The 18,144-nt window shown below is 46.5% G+C and overlaps 1 protein-coding gene across 1 annotated transcript in view; it reads right to left on the bottom strand.

Annotated features, from left to right (window-relative positions):
• IGHMBP2 (immunoglobulin mu DNA binding protein 2) overlaps positions 1-18,144 on the bottom strand; it is a 106,939-nt gene that overhangs the window by 66,483 nt on the left and 22,312 nt on the right. Inside the window, exons 5-7 of the mRNA XM_088470394.1 lie at positions 12,299-12,462; positions 3,301-3,501; positions 249-396 (exon numbers count right to left, since the gene is read on the bottom strand). Coding sequence (XP_088326520.1) covers positions 249-396; positions 3,301-3,501; positions 12,299-12,462 — 513 coding nt within the window. The remainder of the gene's footprint in view (positions 1-248; positions 397-3,300; positions 3,502-12,298; positions 12,463-18,144) is intronic.

Genomic DNA, 18,144 nt, shown 5'->3' with positions numbered 1-18,144 from the left:
ATTAAATCTGAACATTGGCATTGATGCATGATTTACAGAGCGCCTCTGTCAGCGCTCTCATGAGTCACCCTGACACCCTCTATTTATATCTTTTTGGAAACATCTAACACAAATGACATATGAATCACAGAGATGGAGGATTATTTTAGCCGAGAATCGACGCCAGCAATAAAGAGGGTTTATTGAAGAGTGCTTCAGATGTGATAACAGCAGAGTGCGACGTACTGGGACATCATTATCAGGCTGACCTGTATTTGTGGCAAGGATGACATTAGCGCCTTTCAGTGTCTCTATCATAGCAGCCTCCTCTCTCTGCTTCAGTTCTTTCCTCAGCGCTTTGATTTCACATTTGAAGCTGCTTTTTTCTTCCCTCTGCTGAAGCTTTCTCATTTTCGCCTTTGGAAATGATTACAAAAAAAATATATATCACATCATAATAGTTTTTTTTTTTTAATGGAGTTTTATTTAAAAGTACATCCGTATCCCATACTAGGTGAAAGCAGACATCTTTTTCACATAAATGTACTCAACTTGTTCAAGTTCTTCCTAAGGATGCAGCTTATCCATTCACCTGGATTCAGCACAAGTGAGGTCACTGGTTTGCAGTGACCTGATAGGCTGCACAGGAAAACGGTCTGCTTCTACCATGTGCCGGTGGCCTTTCACAACAATACATAAGGCTGTCTTTAGGGCAGAGAGAAGAATACCACTAAAGGATTTAGTAAAAAAGTATTTTGTTTGACAAACATGAGCTGTATCAATAACACAGTAGATTTCTACAACTACCAATAAATAGCCTACTTATACAGCTAGGCCAAGGCAATAAACATTAACTTCTCACTATTATGTTTGGCACAGAACATCTGATATACAGTTGGGGTTATGCTGCTGTGATATAGTTGATTTTCACTTCTAAAGGGGCCTATCCATTAGCAGATAAATTGAACGATAGAACGATATATCGTTCAATTTATCTGCTATGGATAGGCCCTGAACGATGACAGATGCGCACTCCCGCGGCTGATAAATTGAATCTTTCATCTCTCCAGCATGTTGGTCAATTATTGCGTATCGCTGCCAGATATTAGAAATATCTGGTAAACGACGAACGATGAAAGATATAAGCAGCAGCTACAGTGAAAAAAATCCACTCCCTATATGATGCCATGCGATATCGTTCATCGTTTGCCAAAATCTGTCATGTACATGTTCAGCACAACCACCGGAATTTTCAAGAGATATCTTTTGTCTTTCATCTCTCAGAAAAACATCTGCTAATGGATAGGCCCCTTAAGGAGTAGCAATTACAAATGTCCAAACATACCTGCAAAAGATAAAATATTTTATATCAGGAGGAGGATTGGAAACTGCTCCCTGTAGTGGAGGAAATTAGTTGCACTGCAGCACAACGGCGGCAAACCATACCAGCACCCTCAGAGACGGACTGTGCAGGCATTAGACTCACCAGGCTGCAACCCCACCAGAACTGTGTTTACACTCTGGTCGGCAATGAAACATCAGCACATGCCCTGGGACTCTCAGTACTACTTCAGGACCCAGTTCTACCCGCTATCTGCCCCCATCCACCACACTCCAGAGACATCTATTTCTATCATTTGTCTAGCACAGTCTATAAATGACAAATAGACGCCGATTGGTTGCTAATAGCCACTGCTCCATTTTTTCTCTCTTGAAAGTTTAATACATCTCCTCCCCAAAGATCTTGGGGTCAAATTCAGTTATCCTCGTTATGTTACAGCGAGAGGATAAGGGGTTGTAGCCTCGAGCTTTAAAGCTCGAAGCTATTCAATTAGAAGTCCTTTTCCTTATGCTGTAACCTGCAGCTAACATGCGTTAAAACATAGGATAGGCACTTGGAGCTATGGGTTAACAGGTTCGCAGAGGCTGCGATAACAGCAGAAAGCCAAACTTAACTCTAACTTTTTGTTCAAGCCTCGGGAGGAGTTGAACAGAAATCTGCATTAAGTGCCGGACACTGCCTCATGGCTAATCCTCATTTCAAGAATTATGGGATTTGGCCCTTAGACTCACTTGAGTTTATCAAGGTACAGTCATATGGGCAATCTGTGATCTTGCCTTTCCATCAGTGTGTTTATTAATCCATACACTGGCAGCACAGTTGGCATTACTGCCTCACAGCACTGAGATGTTGGGTTCGATTCACACCACACCCCATACTGTGTGGAATTTGTATATTATATATTCTGCCTTTGCTTGTTTAGTTTCCTCCCACAATCCAAAAATATACTGGTAGGTTAACAAAAAAATTAACCTGTGCGCACATGTGGTAGGGAATATAGATTGTAAGCTCAAATAGTGCAAGAATTGATGTAAATGCACTATATAAATAAATGAGCAATTTGGATATATGCAATTGCTATACTTTAGAACAGGGTTAGACTACATGAAACACTTCAGGGACAGCAGGGTCAACTCTCTACCCTACATAAGGGCTGCATATCATCATAAATCTCAGTTACTGTATATGTCAGGGGTGGGGAACCTTTTTTCTGCCAAGGGCCACTTTGATATATAGAACATTATTCGCCGGCCCGGTGCAGACCACGCCCCCTCAATGTGACGTCACATTGGGTGGGGCCACAATCGCCTGCGATTACAGCAATGCCCGGAGCATCCTGAGGATGCTTCGGGGTGCTGTAAGGGCAGGGTGTGACCGTCTGAAGATTCCTAAGGAAGCCCCAGGCGGCATTGCTGCATAGATTATGGCTGCAGTGTGTCATTCTAGGCACCCTGCTAGCCAGATGAGGTTAGAAGAATAAAGCTCAGAGGGCAAGACCAAATAATTCTGAGGGCCTTATACAGCCCCCAGGCAGGAGGTTCCCCATCCTTGGTATATGTGAAGACAATCCATTAAATCAAAGAAAGACACATCTGTAATAACATAACAGCAGGTATTTTTAAACAAGTGTAAGCAGCTATAATAAATCTGACCGTAAGGAAGTAGCTGATGAACACAAGTGAGACACCGAGTGCCCATCACTGCTCATCAGCCTCACAGTTCTGTACCAGACATAACAAAAACTAAATTCCTGCTACTTTGCCCATCACAGAACCACAACTCTACAGTCATTTCTAATATCCACATCTTATCACATATATTATTACATTATTATTATTATTATTATTAAACAGTCAATATTTGTAATAGGAATAGGTGATGTAAAACACAATCAGAAAGTATCACCACCACATAGCTAACTATAAGAAACATGATAACAACACAGGCCATTGAAAGAAGAACCACATACTGTTACTTACAAAGGTCAGGTCAATATCTTTGCGGATGTCAGCCACAATCTGCGCATTGTCACTCCGCGCCAATAAGGCATCCAAAGAGTGATGCTGTAAGGATTCCAGGAGGCGCGCCGGGTGACCAAGACGTAATATCCTCTCCTTGTACCCAGCCAACCGCTCCACCAGATTGTCCACAGCTACATTGGAAGGAGCGCAGCAAAGAACCTCAGGGAGAAACAATAAAGATCTTAGACTCACTTGAGTGTAACAGTTTGTCGAGGTACAGTCACATAATACGTGATTAAACCCAGCTGACAAAGCGTTCTCATGACCCAGGCTACAATATAAACAGGAACGTAACTGAGAAAACATCACACCATTACACTAAGAGCTGTGGCACTCTGTCATTTAACAACTCAGCAGTTTTATCACTAAAAGTCTTTAGAAAGATATTAAATGCTCCGTTAGGGACTCCTAAAGAGGAACGCCAATGGCAAATTGTAAAAATCATTTTACCTAAGTAAAATCATTGCGAGTTACTGCGAGTTCCTTGTGCTGTACATAGGACTTCTGCCCAAAATCAACAGTTGACGACTGACATGGCTATTGCTGTCCTTTTGCAGATATGTGGTGAATACCTTACACTCCTCCACATCTGATAATGTCAACATTATTATAATGTCGTCATTGACAGTGTTGACATTCATTATGTAGACAGTTTTGAAATGTCGGCATGTTATAATATCGGCCCAAATGTGACTTCCTGCTCCTGATGTCTGCGGCATTTCCAGTGGTGTCATCTGGGTCCCGGCGATCATGTGACCGTCACTCTCGGGTCAGACCTGTGATTCTGCAAAGCTACGGAGAGTATTGTCTCCTATCCCTAACCCCTAACACTCCCCCTCTAGTGCCTAAGCCTATACCGCCCCCCCCACAGCCTAACTTTAACCTCCCGCCAAAGCCCAACCCTAATGTCGACATTTCACACGTCAACAATCATCACGTTGCCTGTCGATATTTTAACAATGTCGGTATCATAACTGTTGACATTGTGGTGTCGACATTACCAGGGCAATTCAATTGTTTTGCGCAACCCCTGCTGGGCGTCTATAAGAATAGGCTCTCGACGGAGCAATTCAATTGTTTATCCATTCAGGCTTACATTAGTATTTAACGCGGCTACAAGCACAGTTTAGCCACGCACAGCGGCTACAAGCACAGTTCAGCCACGCACAGCGGCTACAAGCACAGTTCAGCCACTCACAGCGGCTACAAGCACAGTTCAGCCACTCACAGCGGCTACAAGCACAGTTCAGCCACGCACAGCGGCTACAAGCACAGTTCAGCCACGCACAGCGGCTACAAGCACAGTTTAGCCACGCACAGCGGCTACAAGCACAGTTTAGCCACGCACAGCGGCTACAAGCACAGTTCAGCCACGCACAGCGGCTACAAGCACAGTTCAGCCACGCACAGCGGCTACAAGCACAGTTTAGCCACGCAAAGTGGTTAAACCCATCTAAATAAGTGGTTAGGGCTGATAAATCTGATATTAAGCTATCCACATAAGACTATGTAACAGGATGGTGTGTCTTTAAGAAGAAGTTATTCATAAGCTTTAATAACTGAAAACTGTTGAGCAGGATTTTCTTACTAACCCTCAAGGCCAAGTCATGAAATGTGCAGCTGGTCAGCAGTATAGCCAAATAGATATGGGTAGACAATGTAGCCTTGCCGCCCATGCATGTATCCTAACCTCCCTTAGCTCCCATCCTGAGAAAGGGATAATGAGGAACAGGGAGAGAATTATGTACTCCCAATACTAACCTTGTAGAACAATGAATGCCTGTATTTTCTGTAATTCTGCATGTCACATTTTGAGATCTATCTCTTTGTAGATACGCCTATAAAGTTGTATGCTTTTCTGTAATACAGTCGGTGCAATCTTTGAACACACGACTGATGGATGTGTCTTGATTTGTCTCCCCGGAGTATACTCTGTAATACAGGGGTCTGACACATAACAAAGGATTGGCTGGTGATTAACTATCAAAGAGTTAATAGCGATCTATCAGGGCGCCCAAGCAAAGGAAATTGCACACATTTCTTCTAGCACCTCAGGAGGCTTTGAGAAGAACGCCCACTTGCCCACCACCACCCGTCGTGCGGCTTTAGGGGAATCGGTATGAATTACCACTGGACGCAAGTTCAAATCTCGACAGCGGCTGGCTGAAAATCCTTATTGTCTTCAGGTAAGTATTAACTAACCTAACCCCCCTAACCCTCCTTAGGGGTGCCTAACCCTAACCTTCCCCCCAGTGCCTAACCCTAATACCCCCTCTAAGTGCCTAAACCTAAGGGGGGTGCCTAACCCTAAGTCCCCCCCGGGAGCCCTAAACCTAACCCCCCCCCCCGCACGGCTGTCCGCAGCGGCGCCCAGCATCACTTCGATCGTGATGCCAGGCGCCGGTCTCCCGGCGTTGGTAAAATGACAGGCGTCTAGATTTAGATGCCTGTCATTTAACCCTCGCCGGGATAAATCAGTCGGGAAGCCGGCTGTCGGGCTTATGCCCGCCAGTTTCCCGACTGCATATCGGCTTTAAGCATCTGAACGGAACAACAATTGAATTGCTCCGTTGGGGCGTCCAATCGTATAGTCGCCCAGTGGGGGGAACCCAAATTGAATCGCCCACTACGAGTGTCGAAATTGTAAATGTCGAACTAATGACTACAATCCCATGCAAACAAACTGTGGAAAGCAATTACTGTATCCATAGTGTACATTATACACAACATGTCTGTGAAATGTAAGCAAAAGGCCATGTTTTTGCATTCAACTGCTGATTTTGGGCAAAAGTCCTATGTATATCATGTATCATGAGTTTTTACAGTCATGATTTTAATTAAACACTGAAAGGGAATTTAACACTGAAAGGGAATTCTCAGTCGCACATGATCTCCTCAAATAGAAACTGAAGCTGCATTTAATACCATTAAGAGGGAATTCAATTGCATGCGATGTCTGCCGGCCTTGCGGCAATGCCTGGCTGCACACATATCGGCCACTTCCGGTACTAAGTTTCCCTACACACATCTATGGGGAGTGAGGGAAAACTAGCAATGTAGGTGGATGCGACTCATTATTCAGGAATGGCACAATGTTTCAATGCTGATTAATTGAATTCCCTCATTACAACGTTATAGAGTTGGGAAACCGCTGTGTACCAAAATGCAGGTACATGTGACCTCAATGCTAACCATGGTACAGAAGTGGAAAATCACCAGTAGATAACACTAAAACTCAAAGGTCTATCAGGTAATAATAGTGTAATATTTAAAATAATGGTTTTATTCTCAGAGAATGTGTTAAAAATACATATATAAAAGATAATTTAGTAACCTAGATACGGTGCTTGGCTGCCCAAAAAGCTCAAAATCACTTTGGATTACAGGGGGGAGGAAACGGCCTACACCTTCAATAAGGATGAAACACTCCTGTCCCTACACTTTCCCACAGTATGGGCTTCCGCAGGGGCATGTGCTATTTACTAGAGAAAATATATAATATTATAATTTACACACAAATACTTTCTTAATTGTACCTATCAATTTAAAGGTTCGGACTAATAAATGGGGTCATAGATTCAGCTCCAATATACACATGGACATGTAAAAATGAGTCCAATTCCAAACTTTGGGGACTCAGGGCCTGATTCTGACTCGCTCGCAAGCGGGTCGATGGTGCCCAAGTGCGCATGCGCACGACCGAGGCGGCTCCATCGTGCGCATGCGCGAGACCCGAATATCGACGGCCAAGCCGTCGTTAAGGGTCTCGCACCAAAGGGGGCGTGCTGTCGATGGTGATTGACAGCACGCCCCCTTTGGTGGGCGTGCTGGGGGCGTGGCTGCCCAGACAGAGGCGTTCCCATGGGAACGCCTACCATCTGGGTCCGGCCCCACTGACATCACTAGTTTTGTCAGTGGGAGTGCTTTTGACTCTGATAGAGCCAAAAGCACTCCTGGGCTTGCGGCAGCGAGACCCTACGCAAGGTTCTCGTCGCAAGCCCGATGGTCGCGATGGTCTTGACCATCGCGACCATCATTTTGGCCGCTCGATATAGCTGTGGGTGGTCACCCACAGCTATGCGAGCGGCAAGGAGGCCGCTCCAAAAATGAGCAGGGACGGCCCTGATTCAGAGCAAGCGCTTTGTCAGAGCGTCTGGCTCTGAATCAGGGCCTCATTACATAGTGCGCGAATAAAACCACTAAAAAAGATTGCAGAGACCTTCCCTAGTAGCGCACATGCCTGGCTCAGTAGAGACAATATATTATAACACAATACTTACCAATGGTGTTGTAGTCTACCACATAAACACTACACATATCACACCTATAGCGCTACTTTTTAAATAACACATTGGACAGTAAGCAGCACACCTATACTGATAACACAAGTAAGGTGAGGGGTGCTGCTTCCTGATAGTCATCCCTGCTGCTGCTGCTGTAGTCCTGGCTGCCTTTTCTAGTACTTCTAATGCCCCTTTCCCATGGACATGAAAATCCCGGATTTTTGCATGTGAACATACATAAACCCAGGATTTTTGTCAGTGGAAGCAGCTCAAACCAGGTCCAGTGTCCCAGAAATCCAACCCTGGTAGCTAGTAGGGTTTTACCCGAGAAGGACCTGGGTAAGGTTCAGTGGAAACGGTTATCCTGGGTCATCAAATCCGGAACCCATTCACAGCATCGGGAGTGCTGCTTTCCTGGGGCAAGGAGATGATCTCCTCTCCAAGCGTCGACACTGCACCTGTGTGCAGTGTGAATGGCATCGACCCTGGCCGGTGCTGCAGTGTAAAAGGGGTTGTCTCGGGTCTGACCTGGTTTGGAACAGTGGGCCTGATTCAGACCCGCTCGCAAGCGGGTCGATGGTGGCCCAGAGCGCATGCGCACGACGGAGCCGGCTCCGTCGGGCGCATGCACGAGACCTGGATAGCATAGGGCAAGCCGTCGCTCCGGGTCTCGTACCAAAGGGGGCGTGGTGTCGATGTTGAGTGACAGCAGGCCCCCTATGGTGGGCGGGCCGGGGTTCGTGGCTGGCCAGACGGTAGGCATTCCATTGGGAACGCCTCCGTCTGGGGCAGGCCCCACTGACATCACAAGTAATGTCAGTGGGAGTGCTTTCGGCTCTAATAGAGCCAAAAGCACTCTCTGGGGCTTGCAGCAACTAGACCCTACCACAAGGGTCTCGTCGCAAGCCCGATCATCATCATGGCCGCTCATATAGCTGTGTGTGGTCACCCACAGCTATACGAGCGGCCAGGAGGCCGCTCTAAAAAAAACAGAGGGACGGCCCTGATTCAGAGCAAGCGCTCTGTCAGAGCGTCCGGCTCTGAATCAGGGCCTGTGGGGGTCATTCAGACCCGCTTGCGAGCGCAGGACGCTCGCAAGCGGGTCGATGTTCCCCCACTGCGCATGCGCACGACGGAGGGAGCTCTGTCGTGCGCATGCGCGAGACCCGGCGAGCGACGGGCTCTCCATCGCTCCGGGTCTCGCACCAAAGGGGGCGTGCTGTCGATGTTGATTGACAGCACGCCCCCTTTGGTGGGCGTGCCTGCCAGACGGAGGCGTTCCCATGGGAACACCTACCGTCTGAAGCCGGCCCCACTGACATCACTAGTGATGTCAGTGGGAGTGATTTTGGCTCTGATAGAGCCAAAAGCACTCCTGGGCTTGCGGCAGCGAGACCCTACCGCAGGGTCGCCGTTGCAAGCCCGATGGTCAAGACCATCGCGACCATCATCATGGACGCTCGCATATGCTGTGGGTGGTCACCCACAGCTATGCGAGCGCTCCATTTTCATGGAGGAGTGCCCTGATTCAGAGCGAGCGCTCTGGTCAGAGCGTTCGGCTCTGAATCAGGCCCTGTGTTCCAAATCCTGGGTCAGACCGGGAACTTTAGTGGAAAAGAGATATAAGTGATTTGAATCTTAAGGGGCAACAAAGAATCCAATCCCTGACTTATAGGTTGAAAAGATGGCATTTTCTGGGCCTCCTGTGAATAATTTGCATTCTTCTTCTTAAATTGGAAACTTCAATCCCCAACATGGTGGTCTGTAGTATACTACTCCATGTGAAACAAACAGAGAACCACTGAGCTAAATGTTTCTCTAACTCGGTCCTCAGGACCCCACACAGATCCACAGGTGGAGCTAATTATTTCACTTGTAATCCTGTGAGGAGACATGGAAAACATGCACCGTTTGGGGTCCTGAGGACCGAGTTTGAGAACCTGTGATTTAGCTTTTCCATTATTTAGATAAGAAGAGTTGACTGTTTCACCATCTGGCTAAGTCTCTGATCCATTACACCAGTGGTTCCCAAACTCTGCCATTACAGTCCAGGTTTTAAGGTTATCCATGCTTGAGTCCAGATGGTCAAATCAAATTGACTGAGGTACAAATTAAGGCACCAGTGCTCAAGCATGGATATCCTTAAAATATGGACTGCAATGGAGTTACACAATAAACTCAGAGCATGCCAGCACAAATGTACTACTGAATGTGCCCATAGGGGAGATTTATCAAACCTTCTAAAGTGTACAATTGGAGATGGTGCCCATAGCAACCAATTAGATTATAGCTGTCATTTTATACAATATGACAGATAAATGATAGCTACTGTAAAATCCGTTTTGGTTGCTACGGGAAACGTCTCCATTTGTTTTCTCTAAATTGTTTGATTAATTTACCCCATAGAGTGAGGATAGTGGCGTCCAAAACCTAACCGAGCTGTTCATATATAGCATGTCCGGTATGCAGAGTGTACATGTGCTCTAGTGTACCGAGGCGGCATGTGCTTTATGGTTTTTTTAATTGATATGACCATCTTATATTTACCCCTCTCTCTCATACAGATACCATAACCAAGATGGTCCCACAATTGTGTGCAGCCAGGTTTTGTTTTCACTAACAAGTTAGTCAGTGTTTTCTGTTTGGCCCAGGTGACTTCAGACAAACATGTTGCATCACCAACTACGAGCTGCGTACAATGACATTAGGACTAGCTCTTCAATCAGAAAAGGTTTTACAGCCTTCTAGATGAGGAGTGGTCTTACATGCTGGGTAGCCTCAAGACGCTACAGCCTGTGCTAGGTTTCAAGAGGGTCATTTATACATTATTCATATTGTCTACTGCAAGCCAGGGGGCCTATTTCGTATGGGGGTTCGGAGCACATCCAGGTGCCCAAAATGTGGGGAAGTGGGTTGTTCCTTCTGGCACCTTTTGTTGGGCTGTTCAGGGGTGGCACATTTCTGGGAGCAGGTCTGGAGCTGTATTTGTCATACTTTACCTCCCTTATACCCTTTTTACACTTGCCAAAATACCCGGATTATTGCCGTGTCACCCCGGGTAGCAGCACAGTGAAAAAGGCTCCTAGGAAAAAAAATACCGGGTCGATTGACCCAGCATTTCTTCTGGGTCTCGAGCAGGGTTTTATATGGGTAAAACCCTGGTCATGCTCAGTGGAAACGGGTAACCCAGGTCTTCCGACCCGTGACCCGTTTACAGCATGCTGATTAGGTGCTGATTGGGTGGTCCTTTTCCCCCCGGGTAAGGACCACCTCCCCTGGCCGCTGGTCCGCTCCGTTCTAGCGTTCAGTGGAGAGCTAGAATTTCCGGGCCATTGGTGATGACATCTCCAAGTGCCGGCACTGCATCCGCGTGCAGTGTGAATGCCGCCGACCCGGGATTTTCCTGGGTCAGCGCCGCAGTGGGAATGGGGTAAATCTCGGGTCTGACCTGGCTTGGGAGTGTGGGCCTGATTCAGACCCGCTCGCAAGCGGGTCGATGGTGGCCCAGTGCGCACGCGTGAGCCCCGGAGCGAGCACAAAAGGCACTTGCTCCGGGACTCACTACAAAAGGGGCGGCTGTCGATGTTGATCGACAGCTCGCCCATTTTGTAGGCGTGGCTTGGGGGTGGCTTCACAAACTGAGGCGTTCCCATGCGAACGCCTGCCGTTTGTGGGCGGCCCCACTGACATCACCAGTGATGTCAGTGGGAGAGCTTCCGGCTCTATTTGAGTCAGAAGCTCTCTGGGGCTTGCGGCCACGAGACCCTACCACAAGGGTCTCGTCGCAAGCCTGATGTCTTGACCATCGCAACCATCATCAAAGCCGCTCGCTATAGCTGTGGGTGGTCACCCACAGCTATGTGAGCGGCCAGGAAGCCGCTCCTAAAAAAACCAGCGCCTGCCCTGATTCAGAGCGAGCGCCTCTGAATCAGGCCATGTGTTCCAAATCTCGGGACAGACCCGGGATTTTGGTGGAGAAGGGGTGCAAAAAACTGCTTATATGCTCTTACTTTAGAGGAACACTTTTCTAAAGTAATATATAAATACGTATTTGGCCTGGTAACTCTGGCTAAAGGTATTATTGCCAGGTCTTGGATGACGAGCGCAGCCCCACAGGTGAATCAGTGGATAACGCTTGTTAATATTACTATGCCGCACGAGAGGTTATGTACACTAACTGCAAGGGGCAGACAAACTACTTCCAGGTATGTTCTTTTTCCTGCCGAAGGGGATGTTCCTGGTGCTGGTGGAGCCCAGGAACAACCAGTCCTTCCTACTCACTCAATTTTTGATATTCATTTGTCTTTTCTAATTTTCTGTTTCGTATTGTCTATGTATATGGACCCTCTGTGTATGATATGCGTTTGGTTTGTCGGGATAATGGCACACTTCTTTGTATCTTGAATCTGCTTTATGTTTGTTTTTTTCTTGCTTTGTGTTTTTTTTTTCTTTGTGTTATGTAAAAAACAATAAAAAAGACATTTGATTCACAAAGTGTTTTACATTGAATCTGCATTACCATGTGCTACCCCGGAGCCAACGCACACAGCACCGTTTTTCTCTGCTGCGGGGGTCCTAATGAAAGGGACTGACTTCAGCCTTATGATACAACAAAGAGTTACTTACATGAGAACATCAAGTTCTAATCAGCACAGCGAAAGCCCAATTCTCACCTTTAGTCCTTGCTTCACAGCTTGCAAGACAATTTCCACCACCGTCGTTGTTTTACCAGTGCCAGGGGGGCCGTGAATAATCGTAATTTCCCTCTGGTTGAGAGAAAAAACGACAGCTTCCTTTTGTGACTCGTCCAAGGATGGATTGAGAAATTCCACAGGTCCTGATGAGGGGTAAAATGAAAAGTGAACAAAGTGAGGGTTATTGTAACGAGAAGCATATTTATTATGTGATCCTTCCTTGTAACACGGCCATATTTTATTCTTTAACTTCTTCAAAGTGTCAGCCTGTGTAATACCCACTCTTCCTGCTATATATTAATCAGTTAAGATCACTGACTAAGGGGCCTATTTACTAAGCTGTGTTAGGAGATAACGTGAATGGTGATAAGGTACCAGCCAATCAGATCCTAACTGCCATTTTTCAAACACAGCCTGTGACATGGCAGTTAGGAGCTGATTGGCTGGTACCTTATCACCATTCACGTTATCTCCTAACACAGCTTAGTAAATAGACCCCTAAATTCACTTGGAAATTATTTTCAAAAATACACATGTAACAACTAGTACACAGAAACTTATACAGTAATACATACAAATGTAAAAATACACCTTCATTATATTCTACGGAGAGTGACCAGGAGCCATCTATCAGTGCGCGCACCACCCCCCACCACAGCGTTCATCACTAACCAGCCCAAGACAGCTCACGTGACCCGGAAGCACCAGCCACAGACGAGAGGACTCCAATAAAGCTGAGGCCAGCAAGGGGACACACTGAGGCGCCGTCGAGACGACAGGGAGGTAAGTCTCCTTAACGGAGGAGGAGTGCGGTCCCTGGTGTCACGAACCTACACCGCTACACCTCCTCCCCAGGCACACGCAGCCCGCCATCGTGCGCCGGCGGTGCTCGTCCGCTCACCCGGACAGGCGTCGCCGTTCCGCACCACCACCGGACTGTTCAGCCAGGAGACCCCTATCCCTAGCATCTCCGGCACCCGATCGGTCACCCCTCAGAACACTGCATCCCGGGCACCGCCATCTTTACCCATTTTCAGCAGGCACTGTCATACTGACTAGCGGGACGCCGCAGTCACCATCATTACTCACCTATTGACTGAGCTACGTTTCTCCCTCCTACCCTGGTCACACACTCCCAATATATCTATAAGACTATTATTCATCACCATGTGCTCATTGTGACATTCACAACTCTGCACAATCATTCCATTTTATCCTACCAACTGGGTTTCACAGGTCCTCTGCACTGTGACACTATTGATTTTTATTTTAATTTTATGTTGCCAATAAACTACCTCAATACAACATTGATACTGAATCGACATTCATTCACTATAGAAGGGGGTCATTTGAGCGCACTTACCATCCCTAAATCAAAAATAATTTATTGTACAGTATATCCATGAAATTATACAGGATAGGAAATTATTCTGAATTATTTACAAAATAATAAATGAATGGAAAAAAAAAGGACAATAATAATTTGCATTCAAGGTGAATATAATATCACCCTTAGAATATACAAATCACTCTGATATTGTATAGCTTTTTATTTCAGGTTTTAAAATAAAGGCTTGTTTTATCCTACAATGAATATGTTTTTTACCTCAGACGGAGCCAGCTGTGAAATAGTGAAAAAATTAGGGTAATTTACAAAGAGCTAGAAATAGAAGGAATGGCACGGCCTACACGTGTCCTGACTCCTCATACACTGAGCCTCAACACCATGTGGTCACTGCATCGTAGCACTTAGTATACAGATTCAGAGACTCAGGGGTATACTTAGGATTTTTAGAAGGGGAGATGTTGCCCATAGCAACCAATCAGGTTCTATCTATTATATTCTAGAAGATGCTAGATAAATATGGGTAACAACCCCACTTCTAAAAACCGGCACTTTAGTAAATATACCCCTCAGTCACACACAGATATATGCGTCGCATATCAAATTAACCAAACACACGCTCTGCACAAGTAGAGTCACATAGGACTTGAGAAGGGCTCTTTGGTGTGACTGCAGCAACAGTGCATGCAGACACATCTATCTATATATGTGCAATTGTGTCTATTTTACAGGTCATACACATCATACGTGAACATCTACAGATATGTCCTCAATCGACTTTGCTGCAGTTGTGCCAAACAGCCACTCTCGGCGCGCCTGGTCCCATGAGACTTTGCCAGCACCGGGCATCTTTTTTTTGGCCGAAAATGCGTCTAAATCCCAATGTGATGCAAATCGCCATGCAAAGTGCTATGATGCAGGAGCCGCAGCTTTTTTTCCAAGTTAAGCTCCATTTACAGACTCAGTCGCGCACAGATATACAAGTGTCACGTATTAAATTAATCAGCACAGTCTGCCGGTGCGCCCTAGTTGAATCGCATTGTGACTTATACACAATGCGAAGAAAAAAGTCGCCGAACGCTAGCTGAGTTGCACAGGACCTGGCGGTTCACTCACGCCAGGCATATCGTGCTGCATGGCGTAATGAGCCTAGATGAGCAATGACTCATCTGTATGCATTCAATGTATGGGATCATATTTTAAAGTTGGACACTACAGTGCATGGCTTACATAACTGAAACCATCACCCCAGCGCATTGAACAATTACATTTGGCTCATCACAGATGTAACTTTTCTGTCTTCCTCCCTACTTGCCAATACTACTCCCAGTGTTGGACTGGGGCATGAAGTGCCCACCAGGGAATGCAGTGGTAGGGGCCCAAGCTTAAGGGGTGTGGTTATCCATCAGAGGGGGTGTGGCCAGTCACCCAAAATGCTTGGCTAATCAATAGGTGTAGATTGTATAGAAGGGAACCAATCACCCATATTGATCAGTGGTACTGCTCCATAGATAACTGACCATCTAGTAGAGTAACAATGTATAATTTGAGGTCTGGAACCTGACACCTTGAAGAGGGGGGTGGGCCCTTAGGCAGTGGAACCCAACGGGGATTTCCCCTGTACTCCTGTGTGCCAGTCCAACCCTGACTACTCCTTTCACCAACATTCATGTTTCATCTAAGTTTTGACAGTAACAAGATACCAGGAATGCCTGTATCCTTCAGACTTACTTCATGGCATTTTGCTAAAAATAATCCCGGATTTCCCTGTCTAGTAGAAATGACCGCTAGAGCTGGCAGTTTTACTATGCTGTATTATATTAAAGGATAATTCTACCCAAAACTCTTTGGACATGTTACGCGTCTACTGTTGACCAGATTATTCCAGCCATCGGTATGTTGCCAGCTATCTGCACGTAAACAGACAAGGTTACCAGGAGCCTTGGGAGACCTAGCTATGTTTGCCAAACTCTACTCCCTCCGGCTGGCCAGGATACACAGATGAGGGGCCCCCTCTTAAAGTTTGAAAGGCAAAAGCAGTATTCAATCCTTAAAGGGCCCACGGGTGTGACAATTACAGAGAATAGTCATGATGAGCAAAGTTAGTAAAACTGGGTTCTGAGGAACTAACAGTCAGGTTTTGTGAGCTAACAGTACAGTTCACTCACTAGGGCAGGGGTGGGGAACCTTTTTTCTGCCGACGGCCATTTTGAGATTTATAACACTATTTGCGGGCCCGATGCAGGCCACGCCCCCTAATGAGGATGCTCCGGGGAGCTGTAAGGGCAGCAGTGAGACTGTATGAAGCGTCCTAAGGACGCTCCAGGCTGCACTGCTGCATAGATTCTGGCTGCAGCATGCCATTCTAGGCACCCTGCTTGCCAGATGAGGCTAGCAGAAAAAGGTCCTAGAGCCAGAAAAATGAATGATGACTTATAAGGCCCCGGGCCTGATGAACAGTGTCATGCAATCTAAAGAGTAGAGATGCGGACAAGTGGAGAAGTTGCCCATAGCAACCAATCATCTTCTACGTATCATTTTATAGAATGTACTTGATAAATGCTAGCCAGAAGCCGATTGGTTGCCATGGACAATTTCTCCACACGTCCACTCTTCCAGTCTTTAGGAGGCTTGCTACATCCCCCCTTGGTCAGATAACATACAATTACTATAATCAGTATAGCTCTGCTGCCCTAATGGGCTGGGAGTATCTGCTGCACCAGGGGGTTATGAGCAAATGGAGGACTCTGAAGAGAATTATACCCTAAGAGCCCTAAGATCAAACAATCCTCAGGGATAGATTTCACCGGGCCCAATCTTACCTGGCCAATGAGATTGCTGTACAATGACAGACCCATTGAACGCCATTGTCTTGCATCTGATGCCACTAACAGTGCCAGGAGATTAGCCGAGTGCCACAGAATCAGAAAGATGGCAGCTCACCATCTAGTAAATGTAACTAGGAATATGCCAGGAGCCTCACTCCATCAATGCCACCTCTAACCCTTCCTCACCTGTCCTTTATTTGGAATAACTGGAATAAAAGAGGTAATTGGGCTTAAGAAAACATTGACCATGATTCCCATTTAGGAGCCCCTTACAAATAAAGAAAAACATTTCCTCGCCCTGTCCCATACCTACAATAGAAGGGACAGACTTATAGAGGCCATTAGTGGGATGGGGGCCACTCACGCACGCAGGGGGGGTTTCCGAGTACCTAGAAACCCCCCCTAGCTGCCGATTTATCACAGCTTCCTATTTCAATTTTTTATATTTTACTTTAGAACATCGCCGCCGGAGCAGCGCAGCCACCGCAGTACAGTATGTCACTCACTCACTGCGTGGCTGCAGAGCTCCGGCGTGTGAGAGGCTGGCCGCAGCTGGCAGCTAGGGGGAGCTGCTCTCAGCTGCTCCTCTCAGGCTGCTCTGTCACATGGGATAAGCGGCGAGTGTCCTGTGTCCTCCGAGACGGCTACACAGTGCAGGCGCAGGTAAAGTTGTTCACTCACGCCTGTATGGGGTGAGCGGGCAGGTGCCGGTAAAAGCCAGTCATCAGCATGATAGTCGGGAGGCAGGGAGGGGAGAGGAGGAGGTGGTAGTACTGTCTGTCTATGTAGGGGTGGTGCTGGGGTGGGAATGACATGGTGGCTGTGCTATTTGTGTATGGGGGTCGGGGGTGCTGTCTGTGTGTAGGGGTAGTGCTGGGGTGGGAATGGACATGGTGGCTGTGCTGTCTGAGTATGAGGGGCTGGGGGTACCATCTGTCTATGGAGAGGGGGGGGTGAAGCCACATACTTTAATTTCTGATGGCAGCTCTAGTTAATGCATCTATTTTTCCTTGCGTTTGCCTTCGGCCTCGCTCACGCAGATGTCTATTATTGCTCAGCAGAACTAATTTTATTGTCATTTATATTAAAACACTTGAAGTACACAAACAGGTGTATGTTGCAGTATTATTCTGGTTAGACTTTTTTGTCATTGGTTCTGTAACCAATTATTTGGAAACCCCCCTTTCAAATCCTGCGTTTGCCACTGGGGGCTTTTTATTTCTCTTTTGGGTCCCTCGCTTTCAAGAAAGAGTTGCCTATCTCTTGGCTCGTCAGAATGTAGTGACTACAGCTACAAGACCTGTCAATTATCCTGTACAAGTTCCTGCATGGAAAGGGTTGTACACAATAAGATTATCTACTTTATTTTCAGACTACTGCATTTCAAACTGTACTACATACATCTCACACGCATGTTTAAGTCTATTTTGCAGCCTGTCTTAATCAAGGATACCACTCCTCTATATTCAGTCTAGGGGCAGCTGGGGCTGTTTGCAGCTGGGGTTAAAAACACCAAGTGTTAAAGGCACAAAGTGTGATTACTTAACAGTTAATCAAACAGTTACCCTGCATGAATATGGACTAATCATCTGTTTATTTCATTTCATCCCTCAGGTATGTGATATTTCATCTCTCATCCTGCCTACTGCATA

The sequence above is a fragment of the Taudactylus pleione genome, unplaced genomic scaffold (genome assembly GCF_031769625.1).
Source record: "Taudactylus pleione unplaced genomic scaffold, aTauple2 ptg000100l, whole genome shotgun sequence".
Lineage (NCBI taxonomy): Eukaryota > Metazoa > Chordata > Amphibia > Anura > Myobatrachidae > Taudactylus > Taudactylus pleione.
Note: the sequence above shows the minus strand (reverse complement) of the source record. Positions and strands in the feature narration are given on the sequence as shown.